Source organism: Lynx rufus, unplaced genomic scaffold, assembly GCF_022079265.1.
Source record: "Lynx rufus isolate CCGP_SWC_20201006 ecotype Redwood Valley unplaced genomic scaffold, mLynRuf1.p SCAF_7, whole genome shotgun sequence".
NCBI classification, from domain to species: domain Eukaryota; kingdom Metazoa; phylum Chordata; class Mammalia; order Carnivora; family Felidae; genus Lynx; species Lynx rufus.
The window spans coordinates 132,730,374-132,748,788 of NW_025814889.1; the positions used below are offsets into that span (position 1 = coordinate 132,730,374).

An 18,415-nucleotide genomic window follows, 5' to 3' on the forward strand; every position below is an offset into this window, starting at 1 on the left:
CCCTCTGCCACTCACGTGCACTCCATCTCTCTCTCAAAATAAACTTGAAAAATATTTTTTTAAATATATTTTGATAAATAGGTTTTAATATACTGTAATTGGTTTCCTTTGAAACGCTGGTATATAATTCTATGCATTTTAAAATATTTATTTTATTTTATTTTATTTTTTTTTTAAATTTACATCCAAATTAGTTAGCATCTAGTGCAACAATGATTTCAGGAGTAGATTCCTTAATGCCCCTGACCCCCTTAGCCCATCCCCCCCCCCACAACCCCTCCCGTAACCCTCAGTTCGTTCTCCATATTTAGGAGTCTCTTCTGTTTGGCCCCCCTCCCTGTTTTTAGATTATTTTTGCTTCCCTTCCCTTATGTGCATCTGTTTTGTCTCTTAAAGTCCTCATATGAGTGAAGTCATATGATTTTTGTCTTTCTCTGACTAATTTCACTTAGCATAATACCCTCCGGTTCCATCCACGTAGTTGCAAATGGCAAGATTTCATTCTTTTTGGTTGTCGAGTAATACTCCATTGTATCTATGTACCACATCTTCTTTATCCATTCATCCATCGATGGGCATTTGGGCTCTTCCCACACTTTGGTTATTGTTGATAGTGCTGCTCTAAACATGGGGGTGCACGTGTCCCTTCAAAACAGCCCCCCTGTATCCCTTGGATAAATGCCTAGTAGTGCAATTGCTGGGTCGTGGGGTAGTTCTATTTTTAGTTTTTTGAGGAACCTCCATACTGTTTTAAAATATTATTTTGAGAGGGGGCTTTTCCCGGCGGCCAGAAGCATTCTCACACAGAGAAGTTCAAGAAATTCTGGTCTACAGTGATGCCCAATACCAACTTGAGTGTAATCCCGAAAAACGGGAAAGAACAGACAGGGGCATCACACAAGGGAAACTGGTTAATTAAGCTTGGCTGTGACTATAAACAGGATACCATGAGGGAAAGAAAAACTGTATTGTAGAAGAACAGTGAAATGAAACACCAAAATTATAATATTCAGTTATAAAATCATATGTCTAGTGATATCTAATTTTTGTAAAAGCATGAGATACACATGTTGATATACACATGAATGTCTCAGAGGACATTTACCAAAATGTTAATCATAGTGGTTATATCCAAGTAGCCTTGGGATATGGGTGATTTAATATTTTTTCTCTGTTCTTGTTTTTTTCATTTTCTGCGTTAAACATGTATTATTTTATTTTTATTTTATTTTTTTTCAACGTTTTTATTTATTTTTGGGACAGAGAGAGACAGAGCATGAACGGGGGAGGGGCAGAGAGAGAGGGAGACACAGAATCGGAAGCAGGCTCCAGGCTCTGAGCCATCAGCCCAGAGCCCGACGCGGGGCTCGAACTCACGGACCGCGAGATCGTGACCTGAGCTGAAGTCGGACGCTCAACCGACTGAGCCACCCAGGCGCCCCTTAATTAATTATTTTAAAAAGCATGTGTTGGGGTACCTGGGTGGCTCAGTTAAGCGTCCAACTTTGGCTCAGGTCATGATCTCACAGTTCGTGAATTCGAGCCCCGCGTCGGGCTCCGTGCTGACAGCTCAGAGCCTGGAGCCTGCTTCAGATTCTGTGTCTCCCTCTCTCTCTGCCCCTCTCTCTCTCTCTCTCAAAAATAAATAAACATTAAAAATATAAAAATAAATAAACATGTATTATTTTTATTAGATATAAAACCACATTAAAAGTTCTTTTATATTTGGGGCGCCTGGGTGGCTCAGTCAGTTAAGCGTATGACTCTTGGTTTCGGCTCCGGTCATGATCTCATGGTTTTGTGAGTTTGAGCCCCACATCGGGCTCTACGCTGGTGACGGGAAGCCTGCTTGGGATTCTCTCTCTCCCTCTCTCTGCCCCTCCCCCACTCACACTCTCTCTCTTTCAAATAAAATAAAATAAAATAAAATAAAATGTTATTTTCTATTTTGTTAATCAGTTTTCTTGAAGTATAATTTACACACAGTAAAACTCACCACTTTTAAGTGTACAATTTGGTAATTTTTGACAAAAATATACAGTTGTGGAAACACCATCATCACCGAGTCATAGAACATTCCCAACATAACAACAACAACAACAACAATTCCCTTGGGGCCCTTTACCTTCCTTCCCCCTGCCCCTGGGAGCAGTTTTTGACCCCTACAGTTTGACCTAAGAGTTCTGCTTTTGACCCCTACAGTTTTGCCTACGAGTTACTTACTAAAGAAAATAAATAATTGATCAGATGCTCAGAGAAGTTACGTAAATTGCCCAAGGTGGTTGCCTCCTCCAAGAAGCCTTCTTGGATTTCTGCCTCTCTCTCCACCCAACCCCCACCCAGTGTGTCAGTCCCTCTATACTGAACCTACGATGGGTTCAGTAATCACTGATTCACACTCGTCTCCCTTCCCATGTGCTGGTCTGTTGCATCGCAGGCACTAGGCAAGAATTTGTTGAATGAATTCAGTCTCTGTTCTTGGTTTTTCCGTAGCTCTCTGGGTGCATAGGAAACACACCTTTTGCCTTCTTTGTCAGCTCTTGGCCATCTTCCAGCAAACTCCCCTTTCCTTGGGCTCCTGAAGCCTAGGGCGGGCAGTGGGGGCCTAGAGGAGCTGAGGGTGGGGTCTGGAGTCCCTGGAAAGAGGAGCTACCATGTGGGGAAACAGGCTGCCTGGCAGATGGCGGGAAGAACCTGCTTCCCTCGGAGGGCTCGGAAGCGGGGACCTTCACAGACAGAGCTGAGGGGACAGGAGGCTGGCCACAGCCGGGCCTGGGGATGGCTGGCCCAAAGAGTCCCCTGCACGGATACCCTCTAGAGGTTTGAGCCATGAGAGATAAACTAGAATGCATTTTCATAAGATAGCTCATCAGCCAGGAGCACAGCCGACCAAGGATGGGGGCTGGAACCACATCTGGGAAGGATCCCATCCTGGTTCATGCTGCTGGGGTGGAGGGCAGAGCACATCACGGGAGCCCAGCTCGCACATCTCTGCATCATTAGCTGCCTCCAAGGAGGTTCACGCTGTGTTAGTTCGGCAGGACCGTTGTAACCAAGTTACCCCGAGTTGGGGGGCTTAAACAACAGAAATGTGTTGTCTCGTGGTCCTGGGGGCCAGAAGCCCGAGATTAAGGGGTCAGTGGGGTTGGTTCCTGCTGAGGGAGGACCTGTCCCAGGCTCGTTCTCAGCTCTGGCGGGCTGCTAGCGGTCCCTTGGCTTGAGGGCACATCACCCTTTTCTCTGCCTTGTTCACATGGCATTCTCCCTGTGTGGGTCTCTGTGTCCAAATCGCCCCTTTCCATGAGGACACCAGTCACATTGGATTGGGGGCCCAACCCACTCCAGTGCAACCTCATCGTAACTAATTGTGTCTGCAGCGACCCTCTTTCCAGAGGAGGTCACGTTCCGAGGCACTGGGGGTTGGGCCTTCCACATATGAATTTGGGGGACACAATTCAATGCACAATTCGATCCAATGCATAACAACACTGTTACGGAATGGGGGGGGTCACAAAGATGGCCTCTGAAGCAAAGGAGCTCAACTCCTTCCTATCTGTGCGGCCGTGGGCAAGTGACCTTACCTCTCAGGCCTCAGTCTTCACGCCTGCAAAATGGGGACTGTGCGTGACATTGACAGCCGGCTCTAGCTGTTGCTCCTCTGAATCCACTCTGGGGTTTCTGCCAAGGTTGCAGCAATGGGGCTGTCCCCAGCTGGGGCCTGAGCAAAGGGGAGCTACGCTGGCCGGCTCCCACGGGGCGGGGTGCCGGACTCCCCTAACCAATGATTGGATGATTTTCTGACGCTCCTAGGATGGTACTACCTGCCCCCTGAGAATCTTCTCACCCAACCCTCCCATAGGAGTCAGACCCGCCTTCGCTGGCTCTCCTTCCTTTTCTCCTCCAGGTACCTCCCCCAAATCCTGTCTTGGAGGACCTGAACTAACCCAGGGGGTGACAGTAACACCCTCCATGAGGGTGGTCAGGAAGCCCTGGCATACGAAGCAATGCATGTAAAGCGTGGACAGTTGTGTCTTGCTCTGAGTAAACGCGCGATGGAGGTTCACTCGTTCACAAGCGTTTATTCAGCACCTGCTGTGGGCTAAATGCTGGGGCTGCAGAGACGAGTAGAACCTAGCCCCTGCCTTCAAAGAGGTCATGGCCTCTTGGAAAAGAGGTAGGCTAAAAATAGCAAAGAAATCGAGGGCACCGTGTGGGGGATGAGCATTCTGGAAACGATCTCAGAGGAGTAATTCAGGAGAAGCAAAAAGCTGCAAATTCCCCCTTCCGCCACCTGCAGTCTGTCCTGCTTTCGGGAGTCGTGGTGATCTGAGTGGAGTGACGGTCCTCAGGTCAGATGGCCTGGTCCCCCAGCTGCCCGGCACCTGGACGCCACCTGGGCGCCACTAAGGTTCACGCAATGCCACTGAACTGCCCCCCACCCCCGCCCCTCGCGTCCTCTGCTCCGGCTCTGGCTTCCCCTCACCTCCACTCGGACCAGATGGTCCGTCACACCAGGCTTTATCTGCAGCACTTTCTTTCTCTACCTGCTGTTTGCTCCCGAAGGGACCTCTGCCTAGCGCCCCCTTCCCTTCAGTGTCACGTGGCCACCTCCTCCACCGTCCCCTCTTCCCTGAAGCCCTCTCTGATTCCCTAAGTCAGAGGTAAGCGGCCCTCCTCTGGGTCCCCTGGCCTCATCCTGGCATTCGTCACACTGCTCTGCCTGGGCTTCTTGTCTGCTTCCCCATGGGACTGTGAGCTGAGAACAGGGACCACGTCTGCATTTTTATTTTTAATTTTTTTTATTATGAAAGATCTCAAACATATACCAAAAAAAAGGGGGGGGGGAGGGGGAGAGCAGTACCGTGAATCTCCGTATGCCCACCAGCCCAGGTCACACAGATTCTGTCCCCCTGGTCCCAGCTCTCCTTCTTCTCTTTGCTAAAATAAATCAAATCATTCCCCTCCCCCCTTCATATACGTCATTGTGCTTCTCCAAGAAATTCAATAAACGGCTTTTCAACTCATAAATGACTGTTTGTTGCAGAGCTATTCGTAAACAGCCCCCAACTGGAAACAGGCTTATTAGCGAACATTCGAAAATGAGAGTGTATCCGGTCCAAGGGCTGTGACGCATCCATTAAGATGATCCGTACAAAGGCCACACCGCCACATGGCAGAATGCTTGTGCCAAGAAAACTCCAGAAAGGCCAACAGCTCGGTGCGAGGTGGTCCCGGTGCTCTCCTTTGGCAGCCGGGGTTCACCTGCCTGGGTTCCCGGGCAGAAGGGAGAAGGTGCAGACGAAGGTGAGCCTGAGGGTGGTATGATACCTTCAAAACATTCTTCGGTGTCCTTAAAGCCACCTTTCCAAGCTGCTGTCTGCCAACCAGCGTTTGCCGCGGCGGCTGTCTGTGAAGCCGCACAAAGGCTCGATGGAAGCCGCAGGCCCCTCCGGGAGATGGCTGGAGGCCTAGAAAGCAAACCTTATGACAAGGGGCCTCTCTGACCTTCCGTGCCCAGCCCTCTCGGCTCCCAGAAGGGGGCCAATGTGCTTCATGGCTGTTTTCTCTTCTGCTGGCTGGGGTTTGGAAAGGTCACAATGCAGTGGCACGGGGTTATCTGATATTCTGGGCCACGTGTGCGCTTCACGTGCATTGGGACCCGGGTCCCTGCCAGACAGCCCTTCCATCTGGGCTTCGGTGATAGGGCCTGGAGCTCTCTCTGGCCGTCTGAATGGTTATCAAGGGCTGTAGTTGTGGTATGTTTGTTCCTCTGGTACGTCTTGGATTGAGTGCAAACCCCAGTGTGATGGGGCAAACAGGATCTACACCGCCACAGGGTTCCCAGGCACGCCGTCCCCAGAGGAGAAGGGGGTCTGTCCACAGATCTGTCTCCACGCCCTCCCCTGGGGAGCCCGGGGTCCTGCAAACAGGAAGCATTGACTGTGCTCGTTACTCCCGACGCCATGATGAACTCAGTGCCTTCTTGCTGCCTGGAAAACCAGGCCGGAGGAATTGGGGAAGGAGGATTCACCATTGTGCATTACTGAGGTGGTCAGGTGTGGAAAGAGGTGGTGGGGGGGAGGGAAGCCCCAAGTCATGGTCCCGGCTCCCCCCTCTAAATCACTTGGGGACCTTGGCACAGATGGCCTGTCCCCCAGCTGCCTCATGCACCAAGGTATCTATTAATCCCTGACTCTTCGACCAATTTGCTGTCACACACGTTTGCTGAGCAACTTCTCTGGAGCCTGTGAGGAGACCCAGAGCTGAACTGCCATAGTCCCTGTCTCCCGGCGGGGGGGGGGGGGGGAGGGGGGGGGAAGGGGGGGAGGGGGGTCTCCGCAAACAAGAACTATGATTTTAAGTGATTGAAATGGACCGAAGGAGTAATTCTTGAGATGTGAATTAAAAAAAAAAAACAAAAACAGGGGCGCCTGGGTGGCTCAGTCAGTTGGGCGTCCAACTTCGGCTCAGGTCACGATCTCACGGTTCGTGGGTTCGAGCCCCACGTCGGGCTCCGTGCTGACAGCTCGGAGCCTGGAGCCCGCTTCGGATTCTGTGTCTCCTTCTCTCTGCACTTCTGCTCTCTCTGTCTCTCTCAGAAGCAAGTCAACATTAACAAACTCTGTAAAAATCAACAACAAAACAGTTTCTCGGAAGGGCTTTCATTCGCTAGGAGCCTTGATGATGAGTAGAAGGTCACCGCGTGGTCAAATGTGGAAACGGCAGCCGCCAGATGGACGCAGGGACCACGTGGTCGTCCGGGGGCCTCCAAGCACTTGGCAGAGGCTGAGCTGTGAAGGGTTGGGAGGGTTGCCAGCAAAGGCCTTGGAGCCTACCACCAGGGTGCTTTTATCTACAAGAGCGGAATCCTTCTGACGACAAACGTCTGTGTGTACTACCAGAAGTATTACCAGACCCCACAGGTTACTGGCTGAGTCCCACGAGACTGCTCCCTACTTCGGAATCCTGTCCTAAGTGGTGGGTCCCCAGGCTACCCACACTTCTGTCCAATCTGACTACATATCAGGGGGTCCTAGTGACCCCCCTCCTCAGGTTCCATGATTTGCTCTAACAGCTCACAGAATTCAGGAAAGTACTTGTTACTTTGCTGATTTATCAAAAAGGATATTATGAAAGGGGCGCCCGGGGGGCTCAGTTGGTTAAGCGTCTGACTTCGGCTTGGGTCATGATCTTGTGTGGTCCATGAGTTCGAGCCCCGCATCGGGCTCTGTGCTGACAGCTCAGAGCCTGGAGCCTGCTTCAGATCTGTCTCTGTCTCTCTCTCTCTGCCCTGCCCCCATTTTCTCTCTCTCCCTCTCTCTCTCTCTCAAAAATAAATAAACATTAAATGTTTTTAAAAAAGGATATTATAAAAAATATAAATGAACAGTCAGATGAATAGGTACATAGGAGGAGACATGGAAGGGTCCAGAGAGTGCTTGGGCCCACAGAGGCTGGGGTGAACCAACCTCCCGGCATGCAGATGCATTCACCAGAAGCTCTCCAAACCCCTTTATTTAGGGTTTTGTGGAGATTCCATTACACAGGCATGATTGATGAACTCGGTGGCCGTTGGTGATTAACTCAATCCCCAGCCTCCTCCCCACTCCCCACCCCAGCAGCAGTGGGGGCGAGAGTGGCTGAAAGGTTCAACCCTCTAATCCCATGATTGGACCCTCTGGCAACCTGTCCCTGCCTGAAGTTATCTAGGGACTTCTAGCCACCAGCCATGTCATAAACTCCAGGATGGCCGAAGGGGCTTTTCGTGAATAACTGAAGATACTCCCATCGCTTCTATCACTCAGAAAGTTCCAAAACCCTTGTGGAAACTAGGAGGGGAGACCAAGTATCATAACAAAAGATGCTGCTGGAACCCCTATCACCCAAGGATTTGGAAGCCAAGAACCAGGGATGAAGACCGAATGTATATTTCTCATGGTATCACAACATCACAGAGTCACAGGACCTGGATTCAAATCCTAGCGTCTATTTGTTGGGTGACTTGCTGAACTGGAGTTTCCTGTTTGACAAAGTAAGGATGATCGTAATAGCTGGTTGGAGTGAGAAAGAAATACTATGAACACAGCAGGTCCTCAGGGTGTGTTTCTCATCGTGGAAAAAAAAAAAAAAGAAAGAAATTGTAATTTAAATGTAACAAACATGTAACAAATGTGTAACAAACATGTAACAAACGGGCTGCCACAGGTCTGGTCCTTCCACCGCATCTCATTCAATCCTTGTAGTCATTCGGCCAGGTAGGCTGTCAATCCCATTTTACAGAGGATACCGTAAAGGCTCCCGTGGGCTTGTTCAAGGTCACACAGGTGACAGGATATGGGTAGGGATTAGAATGCAGTGGGCTGGGCTCCAATGCCTGAATCTTTCCAGACTCTACCTCAACAGACAAACCACCTGGTCCCTCCCACTTCCCTTTATGGCACAGACTGTTCCTAACGTCCTGGTATCTATGTCTTACTCCTTTAGTAACAGAAACTGTAGCTCCGTCCAAAGCCTGCATTTCCTCACCTCCCTTTCAGCCGATGTGGCCATGGGGGTAGGTATAGCCACTGAGATGTAAGAAGCGTCACGGGGAACTTCTGGAAGTCGCCTAAAAGGGAAGGCTGCTGGTAAGTAAATGTTCAATCTAAAAAAAGAAGAAAGAGGGGTGCCTGGGTGGCCTCAGTCGCCCGTCCCACTCTGCCTCAGGTCGTGATCTCATGGTTGGTGGGTTCAAGCCCCGCGTCAGGCTCTGTGCTGACAGCTCAGAGCCTGGAGCCTGCTTCGGATTCTGTGTCTCCTTCTCTCTCTTTCCCTCCCCCAACTCATACTCTCTCTCTCTCTCTCTTTCAAAAGTAAGTAAACATTAAAAAAATTTTTTTTAAAGAAGGAGAAAGAGAGAGAAAGAGAAATGCCATCTTCCTCCCTTCCTCTTTCCTTCTTGCTGGCTGACCTCAGACAAAATCGCTGTAGCTCAAACGGTCATCTTGGGCCACGTGGAGCTATGTTGGTAGACGATGGTATGTCACCATCCCAGTCCTAGATTGCCTCCCGTCCCTTCTACTGAATCGTCAGCTCTTCTCTGGTAAGCCTTTTCTTCAGCATTTAAATAGGTCCCAGTTTCTCCCAACCTAAAAGAAAACACATTCAATCTGGGTTCCCTTTCTCTTCAAGGGCCTCTGGGGAGCACAACCTAAGGGACTTTCTTCAGTAATCTTCTAACTAGATCTCTCAAAAGCATGTTACATTGTTACCCATGCACTCCTCATCCTGGGTTCCAGGCCTGGCCTCTGCTTCCCAACCTCTCTAGGGGCTCCTCTGCTGTTGTCTTTGATGAGGGAGCATAAGGCAAGTTACACCAGGAAGCCAGCCCCCTCCGCCCCAAAGTGGGATATGTGATATTCCTCAGGCATTCCTGGATGCCTAAGACAAAGGAGAGGACAGAAAACAAATGGCTAAATTTGTTTGCTAAGAGTCTGCATCAGTTTACAAATATGCCATTAATAGCCTAATCTTCAGGAGCTCCCTACTATTAATGATAATGCTTTGCTAGAGGGAAAGCCAACTTTAGCTTGACAAGAGCTGGGCCTCCAGTAATCTGTAAATTCTCTTTAGCAAATGGAAATCCCTTTAAGAAACTTCTTTTGCCTTTACCTCCCCCACCTCCACAGTATATAAGCAGTCACTTTGCACGACCCCATGCAGCTCTTCCTGCCCACGGGTCCTGTCCCTGTGCTTGAATAAAATCATCTTTTTGCAGTAAAGACGTCTTCCAGAATTCTTTCTTGCCTGTCAGCTCTGAACCCAACACCCCAAAACCTCGTCAGTCTTCTCTAGTCCTCTTGATCTCAGGACTGATTTGACTTCTTTTCTTGCAGGTCTTAAAAGCACCTAAACTCAACATGCCCAAACTGAACTCAAGGTCATTCAATCCTTCTCCCCCCACCCCAAGATTTTTTAGCTGTTCTTTCTAGAAATCTGGGTGCATCTTTGACAAATCTCTTTCCATCATCAACCACAACCAATCCACAAATCAAGCCCTGACAATTTCATCTCCTAAATAAAATCCATCCACTTGGCAGGGGCAGCTGACTCAAACCACCATCATCTCTTGCCTCGAGCTAGCACAACATTCCCTTAATTGGTCTTCACTCCAATACCCCCATAACATCTGTTTTGTACACAGTAGTCAAAGGGATCTTTCTACCAATGGGATCATGTCTGTGGCTTGCTCAGAAGTCAACAACTTTCCTTTGTCCTCCACATGAATAGGCCAACTCCTGCCCAGGGCTGGGCAAGGTCAGAACCTACCCCAGGGCCCTTCATCTCATTCCCCCTCCATCTCTGTTCCAGCCACAGAGAGACCTTGTGTGACACGCATGCTTCCTTGAACCCACACTCACATGCTCCCTTTTCTCCTGCCTTGTGCGCTAGCTGTCCCCTCTGCCTGACCCGCCCTACGCTCCTATGCCACATCCATAAACTTCTCTTCCTAGCATTTAGCCCGGCTCGAAATGATTTATGTACGCAAACGATGTCCCCCCCCAACTGAAAGGTGAGCTTTCTGAGGGTGTCTTGCTTGCTGCTTTATCCCTATTGGGCCAGGCATGGTCACCCAACGAATATTTATCGAGTGAATGAATAATTCACCGGACCCCACGCCCAATGAGTCCCTGAAGAACCCAAATCTGGTGTCTTAGGAGCCCCACCTGAAAAGCATCCTGGAGAAAATGCGCAAATAAAATTGGCGAGACGCAATCACGTAGGGAAGGAGGCCTTCCCTTTTTTCCTCCCAGGACAGAAAAAGGGGAAGACAGCTCACGGCCCCATCCCGCTTTGGCCGTGGGGTGGCGCTGTGAGCGTGCCCCCTTCAGGCCGCTCTAGCCGCCCTTCTCGCCTGCTCTGCTGGGAGGCGGGCTCACCCGCGGGGGTCCCTCCAAGATGGCGGCGCAGAGGAGGAGCCTGCTGCAGAGTGTGAGGAACGACCCGCTCTCCGGGCTGGGGGTTGGGACCCCAGGGGGCGGCCTGTCGGGTGCAGGCGCGGCTCCCTCTCCGCCGCTGGGCAGCCTCCCTCTCCCTGACAAGGTGTAGCCGCTGCCCTCCCCCTCCCGACTCGGGGCCGCCCCCCCCCCCCGTTCCCGCGGCCGGCGGCGCGTGCGGCCCCGCGTAGCCCGCGCGTGCGCGCTGCCTCCGGGCGGTCAGGGGCTGGGATTCGCGATCTCAGCGACCCCGAGCGTCAGGGGCGCGTTGAGGGTGGGGAGCGTCCCGGGGCCGGAAGGGAACGTGGCGCGCGGTGGCGGAGATAGTCGGGGCCCGGTGAGCCCACCCCGGGCGCTGAGCAGCCGTGCGGTAATAACAGTTACAGCAGCAGCAGCAGCAGCCCGTGGTGTACCGCTCATCACCCTCCAGGTTTTCCGCCAGTTGCTTTACGTTATAAGCTGAATTTTCATCACAGCCCTGGGAGGTGGGTACTCTTATTCCCGTTTGACAGATGAGGAAACGGAGGCACAGATGAGGACAAACGGTGGTCGTTTGTCCAAGGCCACACAGCCAGTAAGTGGCAGAGTCAGGGTTAACATCAGACTGCCTGATTCCAGGAACAGGGTTAACCTCCAGGTGATACCGGAGGAATGACTCGAGTGGCAGCCTGGGTCCTGGTCCTGGCTCTAATTGGTCATGCCTCGGTTTCCTTAACTGTAAGGTGAAAGCAAGCAGTGGGGAGGATGGTCCCGAGACTCACCCTTACCCCCAGTCTGGACCTTCATGGATTTGTCGCTGGTGTCTTACAGCCCCCGCGTCCTCCTGACACGTGCACATGGATGCATACACATCTTGGATCGGACCTGCCACCGTAGGGTGCTGGTCCCCTGGGTCCACCCCAGATGTGGCAAGCTGTCGTACTTGACCTGCGGATTTGCCTGCCTCCTGTACTTGTGATCCACAGTGAATAGTATCACCAGCTCTTTCCACCACTAGGTGCCAGGCATTCAGTAAATATTTGTAAAATAGTAAAGCATTTGTAGCCCTGCCCAGTGCTTGGCCTTGGCCTTACAGCAGCCGTTGGCCCTGCCCTTGAGGGACTTAAAGCATAAGAATTGGGGAAGGGTGACCTTCAGTGCTGTATACTAAGGACAGGCTTTGTGTAGATGGGCTTTGAAACTGCTCTTCTGGGACAGCAATTCCCAGGGCTCCCCTGTGGGGATTGCTCTCTCCCCCTCCACACCTTTGGCTGCGCCTTTCTTTTACCGGCGCTCTGCAGGTCAGCCTTGTCATTGAGTTAAGTGGGCCTGGCCCCTCTGCTCTGGAAGCTCCCAGAGGGCAGGGCCCCTGTATAAATTTCCCTGTTGTAAAAATTCCAGACATCTGGGCTGGACCGTGGCGAATGTTGGAAGCGGTAACTGCTCTGGAGGGACTCGGCTTGCTGAGGAGAGTGCCTTCCAGCTTCCCCCTCTTCTAGGTGTGATGGAGCCCAGGGGACTCAGGTTAGACAGAAGCCAGGCTTTGCCAGCTCCGGAACGTGTTCCTGGGTGGTAACGGAATCTTTGGAAGATGGATAAGCAGCTTTAAGCACATAGCCTCGTGATGAAAGGCCAGGGGGTGGCAGTGATGCCCACACGAGAGCCCTCCCATCCTAATGGTGATCAAGACATCCCTGTTCACAGGGCGTCTGAGTGTCCGGGCAGTGTGTGTGGCTCGCTGACCGGCTCTCCGCTGTCCTGTGGTAAGATCAGCTCAGATACCGTCATTGAGCAGATGGCTGTGAGGGCTACCACACAAGGTCGGGTAGCTGTCACCCAAGGATACCCTCACGGGTATCCAGATGGCAGAGGTCCCCAGGCAGCGTGGTCCCTTAAAAGGTCTTTTGAACAGAAGAAGAGCTTTTGAAGGTAGCTTGGTGTGTTCAGAGGAACTTGGGTCCTTCGCGGCCTAACAAAAAACACAGGTTTCGAATGGACTCGGACAAGTCACTTAACATCCCCGAACCTTGGTTCCCAGCCGAAGGGACTCCCAGGAGTGTTGTTAGAATTAAATGAACTCACACGTTACAGTCCCTAGCCTAGCGTAGTCACAGTCCAGCCATGAAGTGCCACCTTCAGTTCTGAACACTCAAGTGTCACTGAGCTCTTACTCTGTGGCAGGCACTGTGTGGGTATGGGGGACACTTCCCTCGTGAAGCCTGTGTTCTGATAAGGGAGACCGTAACAACAAATAAATACAGATTACGATATAATAATATCTGTAGCGTCAGGTGGTGCTTCATAGAAGGGCAGAGGGGCCATCTTAGACAGACTATTTGGATGAGACCTCCCACCATTTGATGGGATGCAGTAGGGGGCTTGGGAGGGGTATTCCTGCCTGAGGGAAGAGGGATGCAGAGGCTTGTGTGTTTGGGGAGCACCACGGAGGCCAGCGTGGCTGGAGTAGAGCGTGTTGGGGGAGTGGTAGTAACCAAGGGCCAAGGGGCCTTGTGGACCCTGGTGTGGACTTCTTTAGGCTCTATTCTAAGTGTACTATGAAACTTGCTGGTGTTTTTTTGGTTTTGATGTTTGTTTCTTTATTTTGAGAGAGGGAGAGAGAGCAGGTAGGGGAGGGGCAGAGAGAGAATTCCAAGCAGGCTCCGCACTGTCAGCACAGAGCCAGCCGGACGCGGGGCTTGCACGAAACGAACCAGGAGCTCATGACCTGAGCCGAAATCAAGAGTCGGACGCCTAACCCACAGAGCCACCCAGGCGCCCCGAAACTTGGCAGTGTTTAGGAGGAGCACGCGATCTGGTTTGTGGTTGGAGAAAGAGCCTGTGTCAAAACAGGTTTGAGTGGAGAGAGAGTGGAAGCTTGGGACCTGCTGCGTGGCGCTCCCGGGCGTCCAGGCAGGAGCGACGGCAGAGGAGTGGGGAGAAGTAGCAGGTTCTGGCTGTATTTTGGAGGACGAGCGGGTGTGATTTGCTGCTGGATCCGATGTGGGGTGCGTGACAGAGGGAGAGGGAAGAAGGACTACAGGATTTCACTTGGCACAACAGCGGTGCCCTTCACCGAGATGAGGGACCCTGGAGCGCATTTGGGGCTGGGAGAATCAAGAGTGTGGTTTCTGCCTGGGCTTTGCTGTACTTAGTCATAAAATGAAAATCGACTTGAAATTAATTTTTTTTTCACTTAGAAACATCACTCGAGCGACCACATCCATGAGGTCACAGGTGCTGGCTAAATATTTTTTCTAACATCCATAATAAATACGCACCCATTAAAATAAAAACATCCGCTAGGCCATCACCCACAGCCGTCCCCTCCGCCGTCAGAATGTGGCCCAGCTGCTGCTGCACACAGTAACTGCCCCACAATTATTAGCAGCCCCTTTAAGCATGTATTAGGACTATATTTGTGATGAAAACATAGAGGGCCTTTGATGAAAAGCCTGCTGAAACGGGGGGGTGGGCAGGGGTCGAGCTGGTCCCAGAGAAGTGGGGAAGGAAAAGGGGGTCATTCAGAAAGAGAGATGGCAGGAGGCACCGGGTATTTTCAGCTTTTGGGAGAGAAAGAACAGCTGCCCCCCCCCCCCCCACGAGCCATCTTCCTGGGGGCATTATTCTCTCATTCTGAGCTTCCTTTTTGCCTCCAAGGAATCTGGGTGCTTTCACCACAAAAACACTCAGCCTTTTCATACCATAATTTGATATTCAAGCTGTGGCCTGAAGTTGGAACCGTGCTTTATCCACTTCTGCTGCCCAGGAGTTTGAGATGAATCTCTGTGGGGACTTTTCTGGCCTATTATGTGACGCGGTAACATATGTATATGAAACGGCTTCCATACATGTGCACAAGGTGTTTGTGACACCCTTCACCGGGTCCGTACAACTGGATCACTGTAGAAAGTTTTCATGCCAGAATACGAATTTGGGGAATTCCCTCACACAATCAAGTCAAAATTAGGCTTTTTGAAACAGACTTCTTTCTCACTGCCTTTTGTGTTAAATTTCTTCCGAGAAATTAACTTGTAACCCACCAAAGAGTTACAGGGGTGCACGCTCTCCGAGGTGCGTATTTACGCGGCTCTGTGACGAGGCTGTGTGAGCGTGGGGGGCCCCCGTCTTGGCTCCCCAGGCGCCCCTTGCCGCCGGTGCTGGCAGGCCTGGCATTTGTGGGTGTGGAGAAGGTATGCGTCAGTGTGTGCGGGGGTGGGGAAGGGGGCGGTTTGTGTGAATAGGAAATATGCGGCCTTTCCGAAAATTGTTCAGGCGTGTGGAGGAAGGAAGCAAGAGACTTGGCAGTGGGGTGGAGTCGGCATTGGATGCTTGGCATGGCTAGTCCCCGGTGGAGTGGGCAGAGCTGGGACAACAGGATGGCAACTCACCCAGCCACAGCAGTGTCAGAGGGACTTCGGGGCCACTGCTGAAATCGGGGAAGACCAGGTACTCTCATACTCCTATGTGGGTACAAACTCCTGGAATTCTCTGGCCACTTGTCATGGAATGTCTGAGTTCCTATGGGGACTGCATTCCAAGCAGGTCCTTCCTCTCAAGGAATAGCTCACAAGTATATGAGAAATGGTCCATAGGTCATTGGATCTAAGACACCATTAATGATAAGGACCCATCACTATTTTATATACCACTAAGAAAGAAAACCCACTGCCAATTAACTTGAAACACACCAACTTCAGGGATTAAAAAATAGAAAATATATGTCTTGGAATCAGTGGCTAATTAACAATACCAGGTTACAAAAACAAACAAAACAAAAACCACAATAAAACAGGGGCACCTGCCTGGCTCAGTTGGTGGAGCACATGACTCTTGATCTCAGGGCCGTGAATTCAAGCCCCACGTTGGGTATAGAGATTACTTAAATAAATACACTTAAAAAAAAAAACAGCAACACAACAGTTCCAAGCTATAGCATGAGAGTTGCCAGAAGGCCAAATGGTTAATAACCGGTGTGTGTAGTGAGCCACCAGGATAGATTTCTCAGGGAAGGGACCCTGGCACCTTGGGCTGCATTGTCCCTGAGTCTGGGACACATACAATGAGGAGGTTTGGTATGTGCTGGCATGAAAGTCATTGTTATATAGCACACAAGTTATGTGCTTTTCTGTTCTCTTTCACACTCTGATGATGTCAGGAGAAAGACTTGGTTTGGTCCTGATATATCCTTAATACCTTTCTGATTCTTTTTTTTTTTTTTTTTTAATGTGTGTTTATTTTTGAGAGAGAGAGAAACAGCACGAGCAACAGGGGGTGGAGAGAGAGGGAGACGCAGAATCCGAAGCAGGCTCCAGGCTCTGAGCTGTCAGCACAGAGCCTGATGCGGGGCTTGAACTCACAAATGGTGAGATCATGATCTGAGCCGAAGTTGGACAGTTAACTGACTGAGCCACCCAGGTGCCCCAGCACCTTTCTGATTCTTGCAAGTCTTCTCCCCCACTTAAAAAAAAAAGTTTATATTTATTTATTTTGAAAGAGACCGCGAGGGGGGGAGTGGCAGAGAGAGGGAGAGGAAGAATCCTAATGACGTGCCAGTTCAGAGCCCGACTCAGGGCTCGAACTCATGAACTGGGAGATCACGACATGAGCCGAAATCAAGAGTTGGACGCTTAAGCAACTGAGCCACCCAGGTGCCCCCCGCCCCCGCTTTTTTTTTTTTTTTTTAAGTAATCTCTACATGCAACATGGGGCTCAAACTCCCAACCCCTAGATCAAGAATCACATGTTCCACCAACTGAGCTAGTCAGGCATCCTACCCCTGCTTTTTTTTTTTTTTTTTTTTTTTTTTTTTTTTTTTTAAACAGAGAGGGGGCGCCTGGGTGGCTCAGTCGGTTAAGCGTCCGACTTCGGCTCAGGTCATGATCTCACAGTCCGTGAGTTCGAGCCCGGCGTCGGGCTCTGTGCTGACAGCTCGGAGCCTGTAGCTTGCTTCGGATTCTGTGTCTCCCTCTCTCTGACCCTCCCCTGTTCATGCTCTGTCTCTGTCTCAAAAATAAATAAACGTTAAAAAAAATTTTTTTAAGCAGAGAGAACAGGGCTCCAGCTCAGAGTCTACAGCAGGCAGTAGGTTCAGCTGGAATCTGATAACCTTGTTTTGTTTTCATTTTTTATTATCTGCAAGATACAGCAAGTAATATTCATTTTCTGCTTATAATAGTGAAAAAGTTTGTGTTCAAAATGAAGTCACTTGAGTAAAAGAAAATGTGACAGTTTATTTTATTTTATTTTTTAAGCTTATTTATTTATTTTTGAGAGTGAGAGAGGCACGCGTACAAGCGGGGGAGGGGCACACAGAGAGGGAGACAGAATCCGAAGCCGGCTCCAGGCTTGGAGCTATCAGCACAGAGCCCTACATGGGGCTCAAACCCACCAACCATGAGATCATGACCTGAGCCAAAGTCAGACGTTTAGCCAACTGAGCCACCCAGGCGCCCCAAGAAAATGTGGCAGGTTAAAGAAAAATTACGAAGCAGATGATTTCTTGAAGATAGTGAGTGGATGGTGGAGGTTTGGGAAACACGGGCCTATGGCTCCCGTTGGATTTGAGCAGGGCCTTTGGAGGTGGATGGGGCTGGGAAAGACAGAAAAGGGGAGGCCTTGCCTCACTCACTGTGGATACATTTTAAGATACTTTTGGGTAATCTTTTAATCGCCACCCAAACTCAGGTGGCTAGGAACTTTATGTTTAAAGAGTGCCTGTGTGAAATAAGGAGGACTTTGCTCAGCAAGTTTCACGTTTATAAATAGTCGATTTGTTCTAAAGTGTGTGCTTGTTTGTGCGACTGTACCTCTGGGGTCAGTAGCCTCTTCATTTGGGGTCCCCAGAATACATCTGGCCTTTCAAGTAGAGCAGACCTCTGGGGGAAGTGTTACTTCCCTCCTGTGTTGGTGCAGACACCCTCCTGCAAGAAGTAGGTTGGCTTCCCACTCCTTTTGTTCTGGTCACAGGTTTTTCGAGATCACGCAGAACGCTGTGTAGAAGGCCTTGGCTGCACAGGATAGACAGCTGAGTGAGATTGTTAATCTGTGAAAGGGTGAAATTCAAAATTATGTCAACAAGCTGGAAGGCTGAGATGAAAGCAGTAGGGTATAATCCCACTAAAGTCAATTCAGGTTGAAAAAAATCCTCTATAGGAGTGCGGTTGGGGGAGACCGCCTGGATAGAACCGCAGGGGGAAAAGACCGTTATTTTAGTTAACAGCCAGTGGGAATTTTCACGCAGAGGCTAGATGCCAATCTCTTCTTTACGTGTATGAAGGTTCTTGGGTTTTGTGTCTTGATTTTTCTATCCTGCCACCCTTCTGACTTCTTTTGAGTTTTCAAATTAATTCTTTAGGTTTTCCAAATACTATCAACTGCAAATAGAGGGAATTGTACTTCTCCGGCTCTTAAGCTCTGCCTCTTTTATCTAATTGCGTGAGCTGACGCCTCCAGTTCAGTGT

General features: G+C 50.3%; 1 protein-coding gene across 2 annotated transcripts in view; it reads left to right on the forward strand.

Moving 5' to 3' along the window:
* The first annotated feature begins 10,916 nt into the window (after positions 1 to 10,916).
* Positions 10,917 to 18,415, forward strand: part of TAB1 (TGF-beta activated kinase 1 (MAP3K7) binding protein 1) — a 32,899-nt gene continuing 25,400 nt past the window's right edge. For both annotated transcript variants that reach the window (XM_047064990.1, XM_047064991.1), the window contains exon 1: positions 10,917 to 10,971. In XM_047064990.1, coding sequence (XP_046920946.1) covers positions 10,939 to 10,971 — 33 coding nt within the window. In that variant the 5' untranslated portion in view covers positions 10,917 to 10,938. The remainder of the gene's footprint in view (positions 10,972 to 18,415) is intronic.